The sequence below is a fragment of the Aotus nancymaae genome, unplaced genomic scaffold (assembly GCF_030222135.1).
Source record: "Aotus nancymaae isolate 86718 unplaced genomic scaffold, 86718_ANA_hifiasm-v0.15.2.pri h1tg000014l, whole genome shotgun sequence".
In the NCBI taxonomy this organism is placed as follows: domain Eukaryota; kingdom Metazoa; phylum Chordata; class Mammalia; order Primates; family Aotidae; genus Aotus; species Aotus nancymaae.
In genome coordinates, this window is record NW_026988425.1 from 49928083 (window position 1) to 49944918 (window position 16836).

At 37.3% G+C, this 16836-nt stretch overlaps 1 protein-coding gene and 1 pseudogene across 1 annotated transcript in view; both read left to right on the forward strand.

Annotated features, from left to right (window-relative positions):
- DDX4 (DEAD-box helicase 4) overlaps positions 1–16836 on the forward strand; it is a 67688-nt gene that overhangs the window by 29230 nt on the left and 21622 nt on the right. The window contains exons 8-13 of the mRNA XM_012457299.2: positions 11087–11188; positions 12122–12202; positions 13000–13047; positions 16040–16087; positions 16190–16237; positions 16476–16618. Coding sequence (XP_012312722.1) covers positions 11087–11188; positions 12122–12202; positions 13000–13047; positions 16040–16087; positions 16190–16237; positions 16476–16618 — 470 coding nt within the window. The remainder of the gene's footprint in view (positions 1–11086; positions 11189–12121; positions 12203–12999; positions 13048–16039; positions 16088–16189; positions 16238–16475; positions 16619–16836) is intronic.
- Positions 8572–8690, forward strand: LOC135274950 (5S ribosomal RNA; annotated as a pseudogene).

The window sequence follows — 16836 nt, forward strand, 5'->3', positions numbered from 1 at the left end:
TGCCTGTATCTTTGATATCTATTGGGTATCTTAAGTTGCAAGAATAGTACAGATAGGCTGGGCATGGTGGCTCACACCTGTAATCTCAGCACTTTGGGAAGCCGAGGTGGGCAGATCATTTAAGGTCAGGAGTTCGAGACCAGCCTGGCCAACATGATGAAACCCTATCTCTACTGAAAAAACAAAAATTAGGCTGGGCACAGTGGCTCATGCCTGTAATCCCAGCACTTTGGGAGACTGAGGCAGGCAGATCACGAGATCAGGAGTTTGAGACCAGCCTAGCCAATATGGTGAAACCCCATCTCTACTAAAAAAACAAAAATTAGCTGGGTGTGGTGGCACATGCCTGTAGTCCCAGCTGCTCGGGAGGCTGAGGCAGAAGAATTGCCTGACTCTGGGAGGCAGAGGTTGCAGTGAGCTGAGATCGCACTGCTGCACTCCAGCCTGGGTGACAGAGCGAGACTTCATCTAAAAAAAGAAAAATTAAGTGTAATCAATCTGGAGTTTATTTTTATATATAACGTAGGACTCAAGATACTTTTTTTTCCATATGGATGTTCATTTGACCTAGTATTACTTATCGAAAAGACTGTCTTTTCCACTCTGCACTACAGGGTTGCCTTTGTCCTAAATTAGGTGGCTTATATATGTGTATCTGTTTCTCTTCATTTTATTCCATTGGTCATTTTTTCTATTTTTGTACCATTACCCCACAATCTAATTACTGTAGTTTTGTAATAGGTCCTGATATATGGCATTGTAAGTATTTCAAGTGCTTGTTTTTCAAGTGCTATGGTTTGGGTATTTGTCCTTCTCATGTTGAAATTTGATTCCCAGATTTGGTGGTAGGATCTAATGGGAGGTGTTTGGGTCATGGGGGCTCATATCCCTCATGAATAGACCTGTGTTCTCCTTGTGGGGGTGTTGAGTGAGTTCCCTATTAGTTCCCTTGTGAGCTAATTGTTAAAAAGAGCCTGGTGCCCCCTACTTCCTCTACATCATATGATCTCTGCACACACCAGCTCCCCTTCACCTTCAGCCATGGGTGGAAGCAGCCTGAGGCTCTTACCAGATGCCCAATCTTGAATGTTTTCAGATATCAAATCATGAGCCAAATAAACCTTTTTTTTTTTTTTCATAAATTTCCCAGTCTCGGGTATTCCTTTATAGCAACGCAAAATAAATAACAATCTCAAGATTGCCTGTTATTTTTAGTCCTTTGCATTCCTGTGTGATTTTTAGAATCAGCTTAATCAATTTCCAGAAGAAAAAACTATCTTAATTTGGATTGCTGTAACAAAATGCTATAAACTGGGTAGCTTGTAAACAACAGAAATTTATTTCTCACAGTTCTAGAGAGTCTGAAGTCCAAGATCAAGGTACCAGCAGATTCAGTGTCTGGTGAGACCCATTTCCTCGTTTATAAATGGTGTCTTCTCTCTCTGTCCTCACATGGTGGATAGGGCAGTGCGGCTCTCTGGAGCTTCTTTTATAAGAACACTAATTCCGTTCATGAAGGCTCTGCTGTTATCTGGTTACATCACATTTGTTGATTCTTCAGCTGATTAACCTTTGAGTTGTTGTCACTTTTGGGTTATCATGTCTAATGCTGCTATATTCATTTGTGTACAAGTTTTTGTGTGAACCTATGTTTTCATTTTTCTGGGGTATATACATAGGAGTGGAATTGCTGTGTCATATGCTAATTCTTAATGTTTAACATTTTGAGGAACTACCAAATTGTTTTCTGTAGCAGCTGCACCATTTTATATTCCTACCCTCAGTGTTATGAGCGTTCTGATTTCTCCGCATCCACCAATACTAGTTGTTACTGGTTTTTTTTTTTTTTTTTTTAAATGAGTATGAAGTAGTCTCGTGGGATTTTTTGGTTTTTTTTTTTTTTTTTGAGACAGGGTCTCATTCTGTCATGCAGCCTGGAGGGCAGTGGCACAATCTTGGCTCACTGTAACTTCAACCTCCCAGGCTCAAATAATGCTTCCACCTCAGCCCCCTGTGTAGCTGGGACTACAGATGTGAACTACCACACCTGGCTAATTTTTGTATTTTTTGTAGAGATGGGGTTCCACCATATTGCCCAGGCTGATCTTTAACTCCTAAGCTCACGCAGTCTGCCTGCCTCAGCCTCCCAAAGTGCTGGGATTACAGGCCTGTGCCACAGTGCCCAGCCCTTATTGAGGTTTTGATTGCATTTTTTGATGACCGTGATGTTGAGCAGCTTTTCATGCACTTATTGGCCATTTGTGTATCTTCGGAGAAATGTCTGTTCAGATCCTTCATTCATTTTAACAATTGGGCTGTCTTTTTATTGTTTTGTGATTTATTTTTATATTGTCAATATGAGTATTGTCAGATACATGATTTGGAAATGTGTATTTTTAAAAAATTTATCTAAAAAAAATTTTTTTTTGAGACAGCGTCTTGCTCTGTTGCCCAGATTCTGGGGTGCAGTGGCACAATCATGGTTCACTGTAACCTCAACCTCCTGGTCTCAAGCAGTCCTCCCACCTCAGCCTCCTGAGTAGCTGGGACTATAGGTGTGTGCTACCATGCCCAGCTAATTTTTTTACTTTTTTTAGGGATGGCATCTCACTATATTGTCCTGGCTTGTCTCAAACTCCTGGGCTCAAGCAGTTCTCCTGTCTTGGCCTTCCAAAGTGTAGGGATTACAGGTGTGAGCCACTGCATCTGGCCTGGCAAATGTTTAATAACCTCCTGTGGGTTGTCTTTTCACTTTCTTGATGGTACCTTTTGAAACACTAAAATTTAAAATTTTTATCCAACCCAGTTTATCTTTTTTTGTTCTTTTGATGTTATGACTAGAAAACTGTTGCCTAATGCAGAGCCATGCAGACATTTTCTTTTGTTTCCTTCTAAGAATTTTATAGTTTTAGTTCTTACATTTAAGCCTTTTATAGTTTTAGTTCTTATATTTAAGTCTTTGATGCATTTTGAGGTCATTTTTATAGACGGTATGAGGTGGGGTCCAAATTCTTTTCATATAGATACCCAATTGTTCTAGCACCATTTGTTGATGTTTTATATTGATGTATCTAGGTGTGGATCTTTCTGGGTTTACCTTCCTTGGAGTTGAGCTTCTTGGATGTATAGATTAATAGTTTTCATGAAATTTGGGATATTTTCAGCTTTTTGTGGTAAGATCTCTATAACATAAAATTTCCCATATTAACTATTCTTAAGTGTATAATTTCTGGCATTAAGTGCACAGTATTCTATCATCACTATCATCGCCCAAACAGAACCTTTGTATTCCATTAGACAACAATTCCCCGTATACTCCCTTAACCCTGGTCTTTGGTAACCTGTATTCCATGTTCTCTATGATATGTTTTAGGTATTTCATACAAGTGGAATTATACAATATTTGTCCTGTTGTAATTGGCTTATTTTACTTAGCATCTTGTCAGTGTTCATTCATGTTGTAGCATATATCAAAACTATGTTTCTTTTAATAGTTGAATAATAAACTATTGTATGTATTTACCACATTTTATCCATTCACCTGTTGACGGACGTTTGGATTGTTTCTTCTTTCCGACTATTGTGAGTAAGTCTGCTATGAACATTTCACCTACAGTTATGTTTGAGTTCCTGTTTTCAAATCTTTTGGTTATATACTTACAAGTGGAGTTGCCAAGAGATGGAACTTGGTAAGTTAAAATGCTGCAAACTTTGCCGTTCTTACCAATAGTCAGCCTTTTTTTTTTTTTTTTAATTAAATAAATACTCCCTTGGTTGCTTCAAGCCTTTGATTCATTTCTAGAGTTTGGAAAAAGTTAATTCTGGCAGTTCTTGCCATTTTTTTCCTTCCCTTTTTAGAATAGTGAAATTGGGAGTTTGGCCATTTTTGCTGATGTCAGTGATAGATATCATTTTAACATTTTCATTTTATTTGTTAGTATATAGAAATATAGTAACTATCTGGTAAGTACTTTTTAAAAAATGAATAAAAGATGTTCACTTTTATACAAAGGTTAGATGATTTATAAGCTAATTTTTTTCCAAAGATCAGTTGTCACCAAACATCTTTAAGATTTATAAGAGATTGTCAGCTGTCCCTTATGAAATGCAAACTATACCTTCTGGAAGGAGTTATGTTACTTTAAAAAATATGTTAATGTTGGCTGAGCGCGGTGGCTCACACCTGTAATTCCAGCACTTTGGAAGGCAGAAGCAGGAGGATCACTTGAGGTCAGGAGTTTGAGACCAGCCTAGCCAACATGGTGAAACCCCAATCTCTACTAAAAATGCAGAAATTAGCTGGGTGTAGTGGTACAGGCCTGTAGTCCCAGCTACTCAGGAGGCTGAGGCAGGAGAATTGCTTGAACCCAGGAGGCAGAGGTTTCAGTGAACTGAGATTGAACCACTCCACTCCAGCCTGGGCAAGAGAATGAGACTCTGTCTCAAAAAAAAAGGAAAAGAAAAGGACTCAATTTGTTTCAGAAACTTACAGAAAAGGACAGGCGTGTTGGCTCACGCATGTAATCCCAGCACTTTGGGAGGCTGAGGTGGGTGGATCATGAGGTCAGGAGGTCAAGACCAGCCTGGCCAACATGGTGAAACTCAGTCTCTACTAAAAATAGAAAAATTGGTATTCCGGAGAGAGATCCAAGGTGGCTGACCACCAGCAGCTCGGGATTGTAGCTCCCAGTGAAAGTGCAGAGAACGAGAGGATGCCACACTTTCAGACAAATTTTTGTTGCTCATGGACCAGGAGATTCCCAGCGGAGGAGCCCCACGGGTCGCCAGCACGACTCTTGTGCCCGACGCAGCGGTTTTGCTGGCGCCTTAGCGCGGCAGTTCTTGGTGCAGAGTGAGCGGGACTGGGTCCCCTTTTGGCCGATTCCCAGGCAGAAAAGCACCATCAATCTTAACACTGCTGTTTTGGCCGGCGCAGTGGATTGCTCAGATTTTGGCGCTGGGAATCAACAAGTTGGATATCCACTCAGAAACCTAATTTGAAAGGCAGAAATCACAAAGATGACAGGTGGATAAATTTACAATGATGGGAAGAAACCAGCGTAAAAAGGCTGAGAATACCCAAAATCAGAATGCCTCTCCCTACAGGGGATCACAGTTCCTCATCAGCAACGGAACAAGCCCTGATGGAGAACGAGTGTGTTCCATTAACAGAAGTAGGCTTCAGAAGGTGGATGATAAGAAACTTCTGTGAATTGAAGGAACTTGTTCTAACCCAATGCAAAGAAACTAAGAACTTTGAAAAAAGGTTTGACGAAATGCTAACGAGAATAGACAATTTGGAGAGGAATATAGGTGAATTAATGGAGCTAAAAAACACAACATGAGAACTTTGCAACGTATGCACAAGTTGTAACAGTCGAATTGATCAAGCAGAATAAAGGATATCAGAGTTCGAAGACCAACTTAACGAAATAAAACGAGAAGTCAAGATTAGAGAAAAAAAGATAAAAAAGAATGAGCAAAGTCTCCAAGAAATATGGGACTATGTAAAAAGACCTAATCTACGTTTGATAGGTGTACCTGAATGTGACGAAGAGAATGAATCCAAGTTGGAAAATACTCTTCAGGAGATTATTCAGGAAAACTTTCCCAGCCTAGTAAGACAGGACAATATTCAACTCCAGGTAATACAGAGAACACCACAAAGACATTCCTCAAGAAGACCAACCCCAAGGCACATAATCATCAGATTCATTAGGGTTGAAATGAAGGAGAAAATACTAAGAGCAGCCAGAGAGAAAGGGCAGGTTACCCACAAAGGGAAGCCTATCAGACTTACAGCAGATCTCTCAGCAGAAACCCTACAAGCCAGAAAAGGGTGGGGGCCAATATTCAACATCCTTAAAGAAAAGAACTTTCAACCCAGAATTTCATATCCAGCCAAACTGAGCTTCAAAAGCGAAGGAAAAATAAAATCTTTTGCAAACAAGCAAGTACTTAGAGATTTCACCATCACCAGGCCTGCTTTGCAGAAGCTTCTGAAAGAAGCACTATACATATAAAGGAACAACCAGTATCAGCCTTTCCAAAAATATATCCAGCTAGCATCAAATGGCAGTATTAAACTCATATATATTATTAACTGGATAAAAAGCCAAAACCCATCGGTACGCTGTATCCAGACCCATCTCACATGTAACGATACACAAAGACTCAAAACAGAGGGACAGAGGAAGATTTACCAATCAAATGGAAGAGCTAACGATCCTATATATACACATACCCAATACAGGAGCACCCAGATACATTAGACAAGTTCTTAATGACTTATAAAGAGACTTAGCCTCCCACACAATAATAGTGGGAGACTGTAACATCACATTGTCAATATTAAACTAATCAATGAGATAGAAAATTAACAAGGATATCCAGGACTTGAACTCAGACCCAGAACAAGTAAACTTAATAAACATTTATCTCTACTTCAAATACACAAAACATACATTCTTATCAGTACCATATCACACCTATTCCAAAAGTGACTACATAATTGGAAGTAAATCACTCCTCAATAATTGCATAGCATTTCATAGGTTTAAATGAAATATTGGTTGGCTGCTTGTTTGTTATTTTCTTCCCTTATTCCTTCCTGTCTCCATTGTTAAGCACAATTATTGGCATAACAGAGGTTTTCAATTCCTATTTTTAGACTGCATTCTAGCCTGGGCAATAAAGCAATACTCCCGTTCTCTGTCTTTCTCTTCCTTTTTCTTCCTCTTCATCCTTTTTTTTCTTTCTCTCTCTTTCTTCCTTTTTTTTCTTCAAAAAAAAAAAAAAAAAAACTGGTGTTCCACATACAGTTCTTAAACATACTAAATATATTAGCCTAGTATGTAATGTAAGGTTTAATAATTTTACCCTGTTTCCAGGAATTTAAATTATCGTATCTAATAGTTACCTGGATGAATTGTTACATTGTTAAGGTATGCACAGATCAAAATAATAGTTATAGACCTTAATTACTAAGAAGGCTAGGTGGCTTTTTGTGTTTTGTTTTTAAGTTACGAACCTCATAGTTTGTACCTTAAGCTATATGTTATGAATGTAATAGTAATAGTCTTCTAATTAAAAAAAAAAACAGAAAAATTAGCCGGGCGTGGTGGTGCACGCCTATAATTCCAACTACTGAGGAGGCTAAGGCAGGAAAATAACTTGAACCTGGGAGGTGGAGGTTGCAGTGAGCCGAGATCACGCCACTGCACTCCAGCCTGGGCAACACGGTGAGACTCCATCTCAAAAAAAAAAAAAAAAAAAAAAAAAAAAACTTACAGAAAAGAACAGAGTGATTAAAGGTAAAGATTAAACACAGTGAAAAGAATAAATTAATCCAAAGATAGATCTGAGGAAATTCTCTACTTTTGGAAATGGAAAACACAAGAGCGGTTAATAAATAAGATATGGAAGATAGAATAAGACCTGTTAGTCCAACATATGATTGTCTCCTGAACAGAAAGCAGAAAATGGGAGAAGGAGAGGAAAGAAGAATAGTCAAAGAGAATAGATGAGACTTTTTTTCCCAGAGTTAGAGAGGCACAAGAGTCCTCAGCAAATTAAACAATTCATACCCTTATGCATGTATTGGAATTACAGTATTACAAAGATTTTTTAAAAACTGATAAAACTACTAGAGAAAAAAGGTAGATTTGCTTTTAGAAGAACATTTATATTCACAACAGAATTTTCTTTAGTAAAGGCAGATGTCAGAATATAATGGCACAGTATATTCAGAATGCTGAAGAAGAATAACTCTGAATCCAAATAACTATATTCAGATAACTAGGTACCAGGGAGAAATAATGCCATTCAGATAAAAATGCTGTTAATACTCAGACTGTTGAATAAGAACTATTAAATTGTATACAGTAGTAAGATGACTGCCTGCAGAAAGAAAGGAATAGGAAACAAACAATCATGAGCCAAAAAAAAGATAAAACCGGTAAACATATTGGTAAACTTAAATAAGTATTGACTGTATAAACTAGCAATACTGACTATTAATTTAGGGATTTTAGAACGAAAATCCTAGCAAATGAAAAAAAATTCTTTGCCTGATCAATTGGAAGGAAAAATATCTTTTTTAAATAGGTAAAAATTGAAGGGTAGTCAGAACAGTTAATATCTATAACTTGCTAATGGAGGAAATCCAACAGAAGGACAGAGCTTTGTAGGAAGGAGGCTAAGTTGAAAATAGTTTAAATAATTCTTAAATATTCATGGTGAAAATTGGTAAAAAATAAAATACATAGCTTACCATTTGGGGGAAACAGGACAGAAAGGAGAACAAAAAGCATTGAAAAAGCTCTGTAAAGAGAAAACACAAAGTAAGATGGTAGAAATAAAATCCATGTATTAGTAATCATAATATAGCTAAGTATATTTCAGCACGGAGTTGAAAGTAAAGAGGTCACATATGGTGGCTCATGTCTATAATCCTAGCACTTTGGCAGGCCAACATGGGAGGATCTCTTGAGGCCAAGAATTCAAGGCCAGCCTGGGCAACATAGCAACATCTTGTCTCTACCAAAAAATTTATTTTTTAATTAGAAGATAGTCTATGGCCATATCTCCCTGAACACGCCCAATCTTGTTTGATCTTGGAAGCTAAGCAGGGTTGGGCCTGGTTAGTACTTGGATGGGAGACTGCCTGGGACTACCGGGTGCTGTAAATGTCGGGGGGAGGGCAGGTGGGCAGAGAGGGCATTAGGGAAAAGAGCTAATGCATACTAGGCTTAATACCTAGTTGATGGGTTGATAGGTGCAGCAAACTACCATGGCATTCATTTACCTACGTAACAAACCTGCACATCCTGCACATGTACCCCTCAACTTAATAATAAAAGTGAAGAGAAAAAAGTGTTCAATAATAACTAAAGTTGGTATAGAAATAGGAGACAAAGTATACTCTATGGTAGAATTATTAAAGATAAAAAAAATCATCAGGAAGACATTACAGTTCTGAACAAGGTTCGAATCTAACAATATACTAAGATGCATAAAGAAAAATGGACATTAGGAAAAATTTGCAGATCCTAGTAAGTTGAGGCTGAGCAGAATAGAAATTAGTAAGAATGTAGATCTGAATGTCACTTACTCAGCTTGATTTAATATTTGTCTGATATCATATACTCTAAAATTATAAATCACACATTTTTCCAGCATATATGGAAAATATGTACAATTTAATCATCTTTTTAGGCCAAAAATATACCATAGATACATCATAGGCCATGTTCTTTTATTAAAATAAAAGTTGAAATAAGCCTAACCTTCATGATTTGGAAACTGAATTTCTCAGGTTATAAATAACAGTTCATATGGAAATCCTGAAATATTTGGAATTTAATGACAGTACGAGCAGAATATAGGAAAACTTTGAGGATATAGCTAAAGCAACTGCCTCTTAGAGGAAATTTTATAGCTTTAAATGCATCAGAGAAAGCATAAAATGTAAAACTTGCTAAGGGAAGAAATCCAGTAGGAGGACAGAGCTTTGTAGGAAGAAGACTAGATTGAAAATAGTTTAAATATTTCTTTTTTCAGAAAAAAATGAGTTAAGTGTTCAAGTTAAGTAGAGGAAGAAAACTCAGAAAAAAGCTAATAGACATAAATGAAATAGAAACAGACACAATGGAGCATTCGCAGTAAAAGTGAATGAAGTAGTTTCACATATCAACAAAGTTGAATAAAAGAAAAAAGACATAGGGCTGGGCGAATTGACTTACGTCTGTAATCCCAGCACTTTTGGAGACCGAGGTGGGCAGATCACCTGAGGTCAGGAATTCGAGACCAGCCTGGCCAACATGGCAAAACCCCATCTCTACTAAAAATACAAAATTAGCCAGTCATGGTGGTGCACACCTTTAATCCCAGGTACTTTGGAGGCTGAGACAGGAGAATCACTTGAACCCAGGAGGTGGAGGTTGCAGTGAGCTGAGATTGCACCGCTGCACTCCAGCCTGGGTGACAGAGCAAGACTCCATCTCAGGGGGAAAAAAAAAAAAAAGATGTGGAAAAAGAATATGTTTTAGTTCCGTTACGTACAACTCTAATATATTAATACGTTGCTTAAGGCTATGTCCATAGTTGGTAAAATTAAGAGCAAGGAATTGAAAAACTATTCAGGATATTGGCCGGTTGGATGTTAATTGGAAGAAGTGCTCAGGGAGAAGAGAGGCGTAGGGCAAAAAAAAAAAACCCAAAAAACAAAAACACGGGCTGCAAATATATTGGAAACATTTTAGTCTTAAGCTGGGCAGTGGAGATAAGCTTTAAGTTATATTTTAAACTTATGTATGTGTTATATATTCTTTTACTTTCATGAAAATAACTTGGACCTTTACAGAAAAGGTTCCAGAAGATACTTTTTGGAAGAGTTTTGTTTTCATTTTTAAATAGGCTTTAAAATACGTATACTCTAATATTCAGAAATAGCATAGATAGAATTTCTATCTTTATCCACCTTCTGTTTAGGTATAAATAGTTGTAAGTTTACAAACTGAACAGTCTCTATTTCCTGCCCAGTTGGTACTTGAGTTTTACATTAATCTGGTTCTGCCCTGTGAGTCTGCCCTATGTGGAATTAAATTTTACTTGAACTGTTTCTACTAATCTTTTGGTATTCAGTTCCATTAAAAATTGTTTGTACCTGGAAATCAGACCTTATATGTGCCTGCATGTCTGTGTTTTGAGTAAGATGTTTACTATATTCTATATGGAGCAGATATAAGTGTAGGATTTATTTATTTTGTGCATTGTGGAAATCCAGTTAATGGTGCAGTTTTGGTAACTTTTACTGTTTTACTTCGTGTCACTTTTTCCTTTAGTGATTTTTAGACTCAATTCTCAAAAGCAAGCAGAGAGGTTTTAAAAAATTGTAGCTGTATCTATTTGTATTAGTAAAGTTGAGCACTTACGGGTCAAATATGTCATTTCTTTTTGGTAACAGTGCCTTAAAATACTTGTTTAAAGTTACCGAGTATTCAAGGCTTAAATTAAATTTGACTGTGTCCCCAAGATTTCTTTGTTGTTGTTCTGTGTTGTTCTTGTGTGTGTGTTAATATTATAGGCTATCGAGATGGAAGTAATTCAGACGCTTCAGGGCCATCCAGAAGAGGTGGAAGAGGTAGTTTCCGAGGTTGCCGTGGAGGATTTGGTCTAGGAAGTCCAAGTTAGTAGTGGATTTGTGAATGGTGTACTTCATCTGTTAAAAAGAAAATGATAAAAAAAAAAATCTATCAAAGAAAGTTGTTGGGAGGATTATATGAGAATAGCTTAGCTCAGTGACTAATACACATTAATCACCCACATTGTATATAACATTATTTTTAGACAGATGTAACTGCATATTGGTTAAGATGAAATATATGAATTTAAAAAATAAGTGTGTGTGACTCATTTCTTTAATATAACGTATTATTCAGTGTTTTAGAGCTTTGATAATATGGCTGACCTTATAAACAGGTGGCCTTCTCTGTGGCTCTACCTCCCAACATACCATCTTTCACCAATGTGGCTTTCTACCTTAAATTTTTTCAGCCATCATTCCTTAGAGATAAGGTACTGATTTCAGAGGTCACTGTTGGAATGTATGTGCCTCATAACAGAGGAGGATAGATTGATGGTTCTGGAAGCTAAAAACATAAATTTGTAATAATGACTAGATACGTAGCAGATTAGTGAATTATCACTTTCACAGAAGTTTAGGGAATTTGAAGGGTTACGGTGCAGGACTGGTAAGGTTTGATTTGGCAACAGTGGGAGCAAAGGGTGCTATTCTGAAGAATAATGAAATGAAGCAATAGGAAGTTTCTCAGGCAGTTTCTAGAGATTTAACTTGCTTGTATTTTGGCATAACGCTGGCCCTAATTTATTTTATGAGGTATTTTTAATAAAATACATTTTGAGGAAGTAATTTGTCATTGAAGGATGTTATTTGTAGAGAATTCCTTTGTGCAATATATTTAACCAGAATAGTATTTTTCTGTTTTACCCCACATCTTTTAACTTCTGATACCATAACTTGATTTTTTTCTGTTTACTGAATGATTAAAAAACTTCTTAAGGGTAATATGTAATCTAATTTTACTTTCTGCAAATCAAGGTAATGAGTTAGACAAAGACGAATGTATGCAACGCACTGGTGGCCTTTTTGGTTCTAGAAGACCAGCATTAAGTGGCACAGGTGAGAAATAAAACTTATTACTGAATATTAATTATTGGTATATGTTTTAGCACTAGGGTTTGTAAACGTAATATATATGTTTAAGTATACTAGTTTGGCTTATGATTTGCTCCTCTTTTAGATCTGTAGGTAAAAATATGTGGACAATTTGTCTCCCTTGTAAAATTTGTGTAATGTGAATTATTTCGTATGTTATCTACCAGTTAATTTGAGGTCTGAATTATTAACTGGAGGAATAAAGGATTCTAAGTTAGGGGAAAATGATTTGTGTGATTTGAGGTGAAAATGAAAACACAATTGATGAAAAATGTTCAAAGAGGTTAAGGTTAAAGTTAAACCTAGAGACCAGGCGTGGTGGCTCACGCCTGTAATCCCAGCACTTTGGGAGGCCGAGGCAGGTGGATTACTTGAGGCCAAGAGTTTGAGACCAGCCTGGCCAACATGGTGAAACTCCATCTCTACTAAAAATACAAAAATTAGCTTGGCATGGTGGTGTGCGCCTGTAGTTCCAGCTACTCAGGTGCCTGAGGCACAAGAATTGCTTGAACCCAGAAGGTGGAGGTTGCAGCAAGCCAAGATCATACCACTGCTCTCCAGCCTGGGTGATGGAGTAAGTCTCTGTGTCAAAAAAAAAAAAAAAAAAAAAAAATGCTTAATCCAGAATTAGGAGATGGATGGGTGAAGGGACTAGGATTCCTAAGTATTAACTTTTTGTTGAATAGAAATAACCATACAGTTTGTGTGTTTGAGGAGCAGCTGTGTTTGCTCTAAATAATCTGCAAAACAACGCCTTACAGGTAATGATGATACTTCTCAAGGCAGAAGTGGCAGTGGAAGTGGACGAGGTAAGTTCTTATTTTGTTTATCTGAAAGAAGTTAAAATCGTTGTAATCTAGATTTATTTTTTTTCTGTATGTCAGTGGTTGGCAACAAATTTAATTTTTAAAGTTAAAGGTAACTTACTACTTTTATGCACTGAGGAGCATAAATTTACACAGCCTGTTTTACAGCTTTCCTTAATACTCTCCAGGTTATTGCCTCTCTAATCCAGCAGTTCCATTATAGGAATTATATACTATAGATGTATTTGCAAATACATGTACAAGGATGTCCACTGAGACATCATTTATCATAAATAAAAACTGAAAATCACCTGAAATTCATCAATAAGAAACTGTTTAAGGCCAGATGTGGTGGCTCATGCCTGTAATCCCAGCACTTTGGGAGGCTAAGCTGGGCAGATCATGAGGTCAAGATATGGAGATCATCCTGGCCGACATGGGTAAATCCCGTCTCTACTAAAAATACAAAAATTAGTTGGGCATGGTGGCACGCACCTGTAGTCCCAGCTACACAAGAGGCTGAGGCAGGAGAATCACTTGAACCCAGGAGGTAGAGGTTGCAGTGAGCCGAGATCGAGTCATTGCACTCCAGCTGGGCGACAGAGCGAGACTTTGTCTCAAAAAATAAAATAAACTAAAAACAACTGTTTAATAATAATCTCAAAATGGGATGCTGTGTAGAAGTTAAAGACTGAGATATAAGTATAAATCCTTATTAAAACAATATGCTAAAAAGCAATAAAAATACACTTTTTCTTATGGAATAGTAATTTGATTTGGTCTAAAGGATAAAGTTAGCTCAATATGTATAATTTTTTACTCTTACAAGTTTTTTCTTTTTCTTTTTTTTTTGAGGCAGAGTCTTGCTTACTTGCCCAGACTGGAGCGCAGTGGCATGATCTTGGCTCATTGCAACCTCCACCTCCCATGTTCAAGCCATTATCCTGCCTCAGCCTCCCTAGTATCTGGGATTACAGGCGCTGGCCACCACACCCGGCTAATTTTTGTATTTTTAGTAGAGACAGGGTTTCACCATGTTGGCCAGGCTGGTCTCAAACTCCTGACCCCAGGTGATCTGCCCACCTTGGCCTCCCAAAGTGCTACAGTTACAGGCATGAGCCACTGCCCCTGACCGTAAAGTTTTTTTGAAGTGTAAATACTTCAGTGTCATATAAAAGTTAAAATGCTTTCCAGACTAGTAAACCAATGAAGCTTGGGTGATGTATTTGGAAGATTCTCAGTAATCATTATTAGTCCAAGATGATTCAAAGTGACAGTCCCCCACCCCTGCTGATTTTTGGATTCTTCTATATAGAAAAAGTTTATTAAAAACTAGCTAAACCAAATCTTCCGCAAATATTCACAGCCTATGTGAAGGAGGATTTCAAGACCTGTGGATATACAGGATAAGGAAATTAGAGACTTGATATGGAAAAAGTGTTATATTTAATTAGCTTTTGAATCTAATGCAGTCATAGTACCTAAAAGTGGCACAATAGATGACTCGTTATCTAAAAATCAGAAAGGTAGTATATAGAAAGCAGTTAACAGGTCTGATTGTTCATCAAAAATTCATCAGTAAATAAAATTGAAAATCTTACTTAAAAGGCTGTTCCTTGGCTAGTGTATATTAGTTAGGGTTCTCCATAGAGACAGATCAAAAGGAGGGAGGGAGGAGATAGATGGATGGGTGGGTGGGTGGATGGATGGATGAGAGGGGACTAATTAGGGGAATTGGCTCATGAGATTATGAAAGCTGAGAAAGTCCTATGATAGGCTGTCTGCAAGCTAAGAACCAGGAAAACCAGTAGTGTGCTTCAGTCCAAGTTGATAGTGTAACTCTCAGTTCAAAGCCAAAGACCTGAGAACCTCTTGGTGGGGCAGAGTCAGGGGGCAGGAGCTTGCCTAGTACAAGTCCTGAGTCCACAGGCCAGAGAACCTGGAGTTCTGATGTCCAAGAACAAGAGAAGAAGTGTGTCCAAGCTCCAGAAAAGAGAAAATTTGCCTTTCTTCTGCCTTTTTGTTTTATCTGGCCTTCAGCCTATTGGATGATGCCTGCCCACTCTAGATGAGGGTGGGTCTTCTTATTCTGTCCACGGATACAAATGCCAGTCTCTTTTAAAACACCCTCCCAGACATACCCAGAAATAATGCTTTATCAGCTACCTGGGTATCCCTTAATCTGGTCAAATTGACACCACAAATTAATCATCACAGCTAGCATCTGAAAACTTGGATTTAGGATGGGTTCACACCACCCTAATTGGTTAAAGTAACTCATTGTGCCTAAACCATTTGTGCATTGTGGTTTTTTTGCTGAATATTTGCTTTCCTTCTGGGAGTCTGGAATTTGGTATGTGCCAGGCAGAAGGTGAGTACAATATTAGCCCCTACTCAAAACCCTGGGTACTGAGTCTCTAATGAGCTTCTGAGTCTCTAATAATCTTCTCTGGTAGATTTTACATGTGTTGTCACAGCTAATTGCTGGCAGAACTAAGCACATCCTGTGTGACTGCAGTAGAAGACATATGGAAACTTATGCCTGGTTTTCTCTGGGTTTTGCCCATGCACCTTTTTTTCTGCTGATTGTACTCCTTATTTTTTCTCTAATAAATCATAACCATGAGTATGACTAGAATTCTGAATCTGGTGGGTCCTCCTAGCAATTACTGAACTGGGGTTGGTATTGGGGCACCCCCCAACACAGGTTCTTTAGAAAATACATTCCTTTGCTGATTAGGAAAGAAATATAGCGGCTTAAACAAAATGTAGCAATATATAATAGTCTCATCTACAAAAAATAATTTTGAATATTACAGAAACTAAAAATATACAAGATTCTATTTGTCTTAATTATCTCAAGTATTTGTAAGAAGAGAATTTAAAGGTTTTTTTTTTTTTTTAGAACTTGTTCTCTTTGAAGGCAAGCAGTGAAAATAAAGATGTACATAGCCTTGCATCTTGACCAATTGTCATTTACTAATTTCTTTAATAGGTGGTTACAAAGGTTTAAATGAAGAAGTAATAACAGGCTCTGGAAAGAGTAAGTTTTCCTTAAACAAGGTATTTGATTTTTGTAGTGAGGGTTCTTTTACCCTTCAATTAAAAAAAAAATGTATCTCTTTTTTATTTGATCCTCTTTAAGATTCTTGGAAGTCAGAAGCAGAAGGAGGAGAAAGTGGTGATACTCAAGGTATATGAACATTTGTGTGACTCACATGGAAGTATATTGTATTTTAATAACAATGCTTAAGTATTTTACTTAAAAACAAAGTTATCTTTTAAAAATTTGAACAGTGAAAACTTTAAAAGGTAAGCAATGAGAAGTTCCATAGTATTTAAGATTTGATCTTGTCAATTTTTGTCTATTTTCTGTTATTTTTTCTTTTAGTCTCTGTAACGTGCATTATGTTTTTAATTTAAATTTCAAGGACCAAAAGTGACCTACATACCTCCTCCTCCACCTGAGGATGAGGACTCCATCTTTGCACATTATCAGACAGGCATAAACTTTGACAAATATGACACTATTCTTGTGGAAGTGTCTGGACATGATGTACCACCAGCAATTCTGGTCAGTGTATTAATTATTTCTGTATTAGCTGTGTAGCAAACTTTGCTTTTAAAATACATGATACAGTTTTTAAAGCTGATGCCAATATACAGATTTCGCCTTTCGTACCTAAGGTCTTAGGTTGAAAATTTAGAATGATGTCTTACTGTCTACAAATTGCTATGTTAAAAGAGATTAATAGATTTCATCTCCACTCCCCATGCCAGGATGAGAATTTT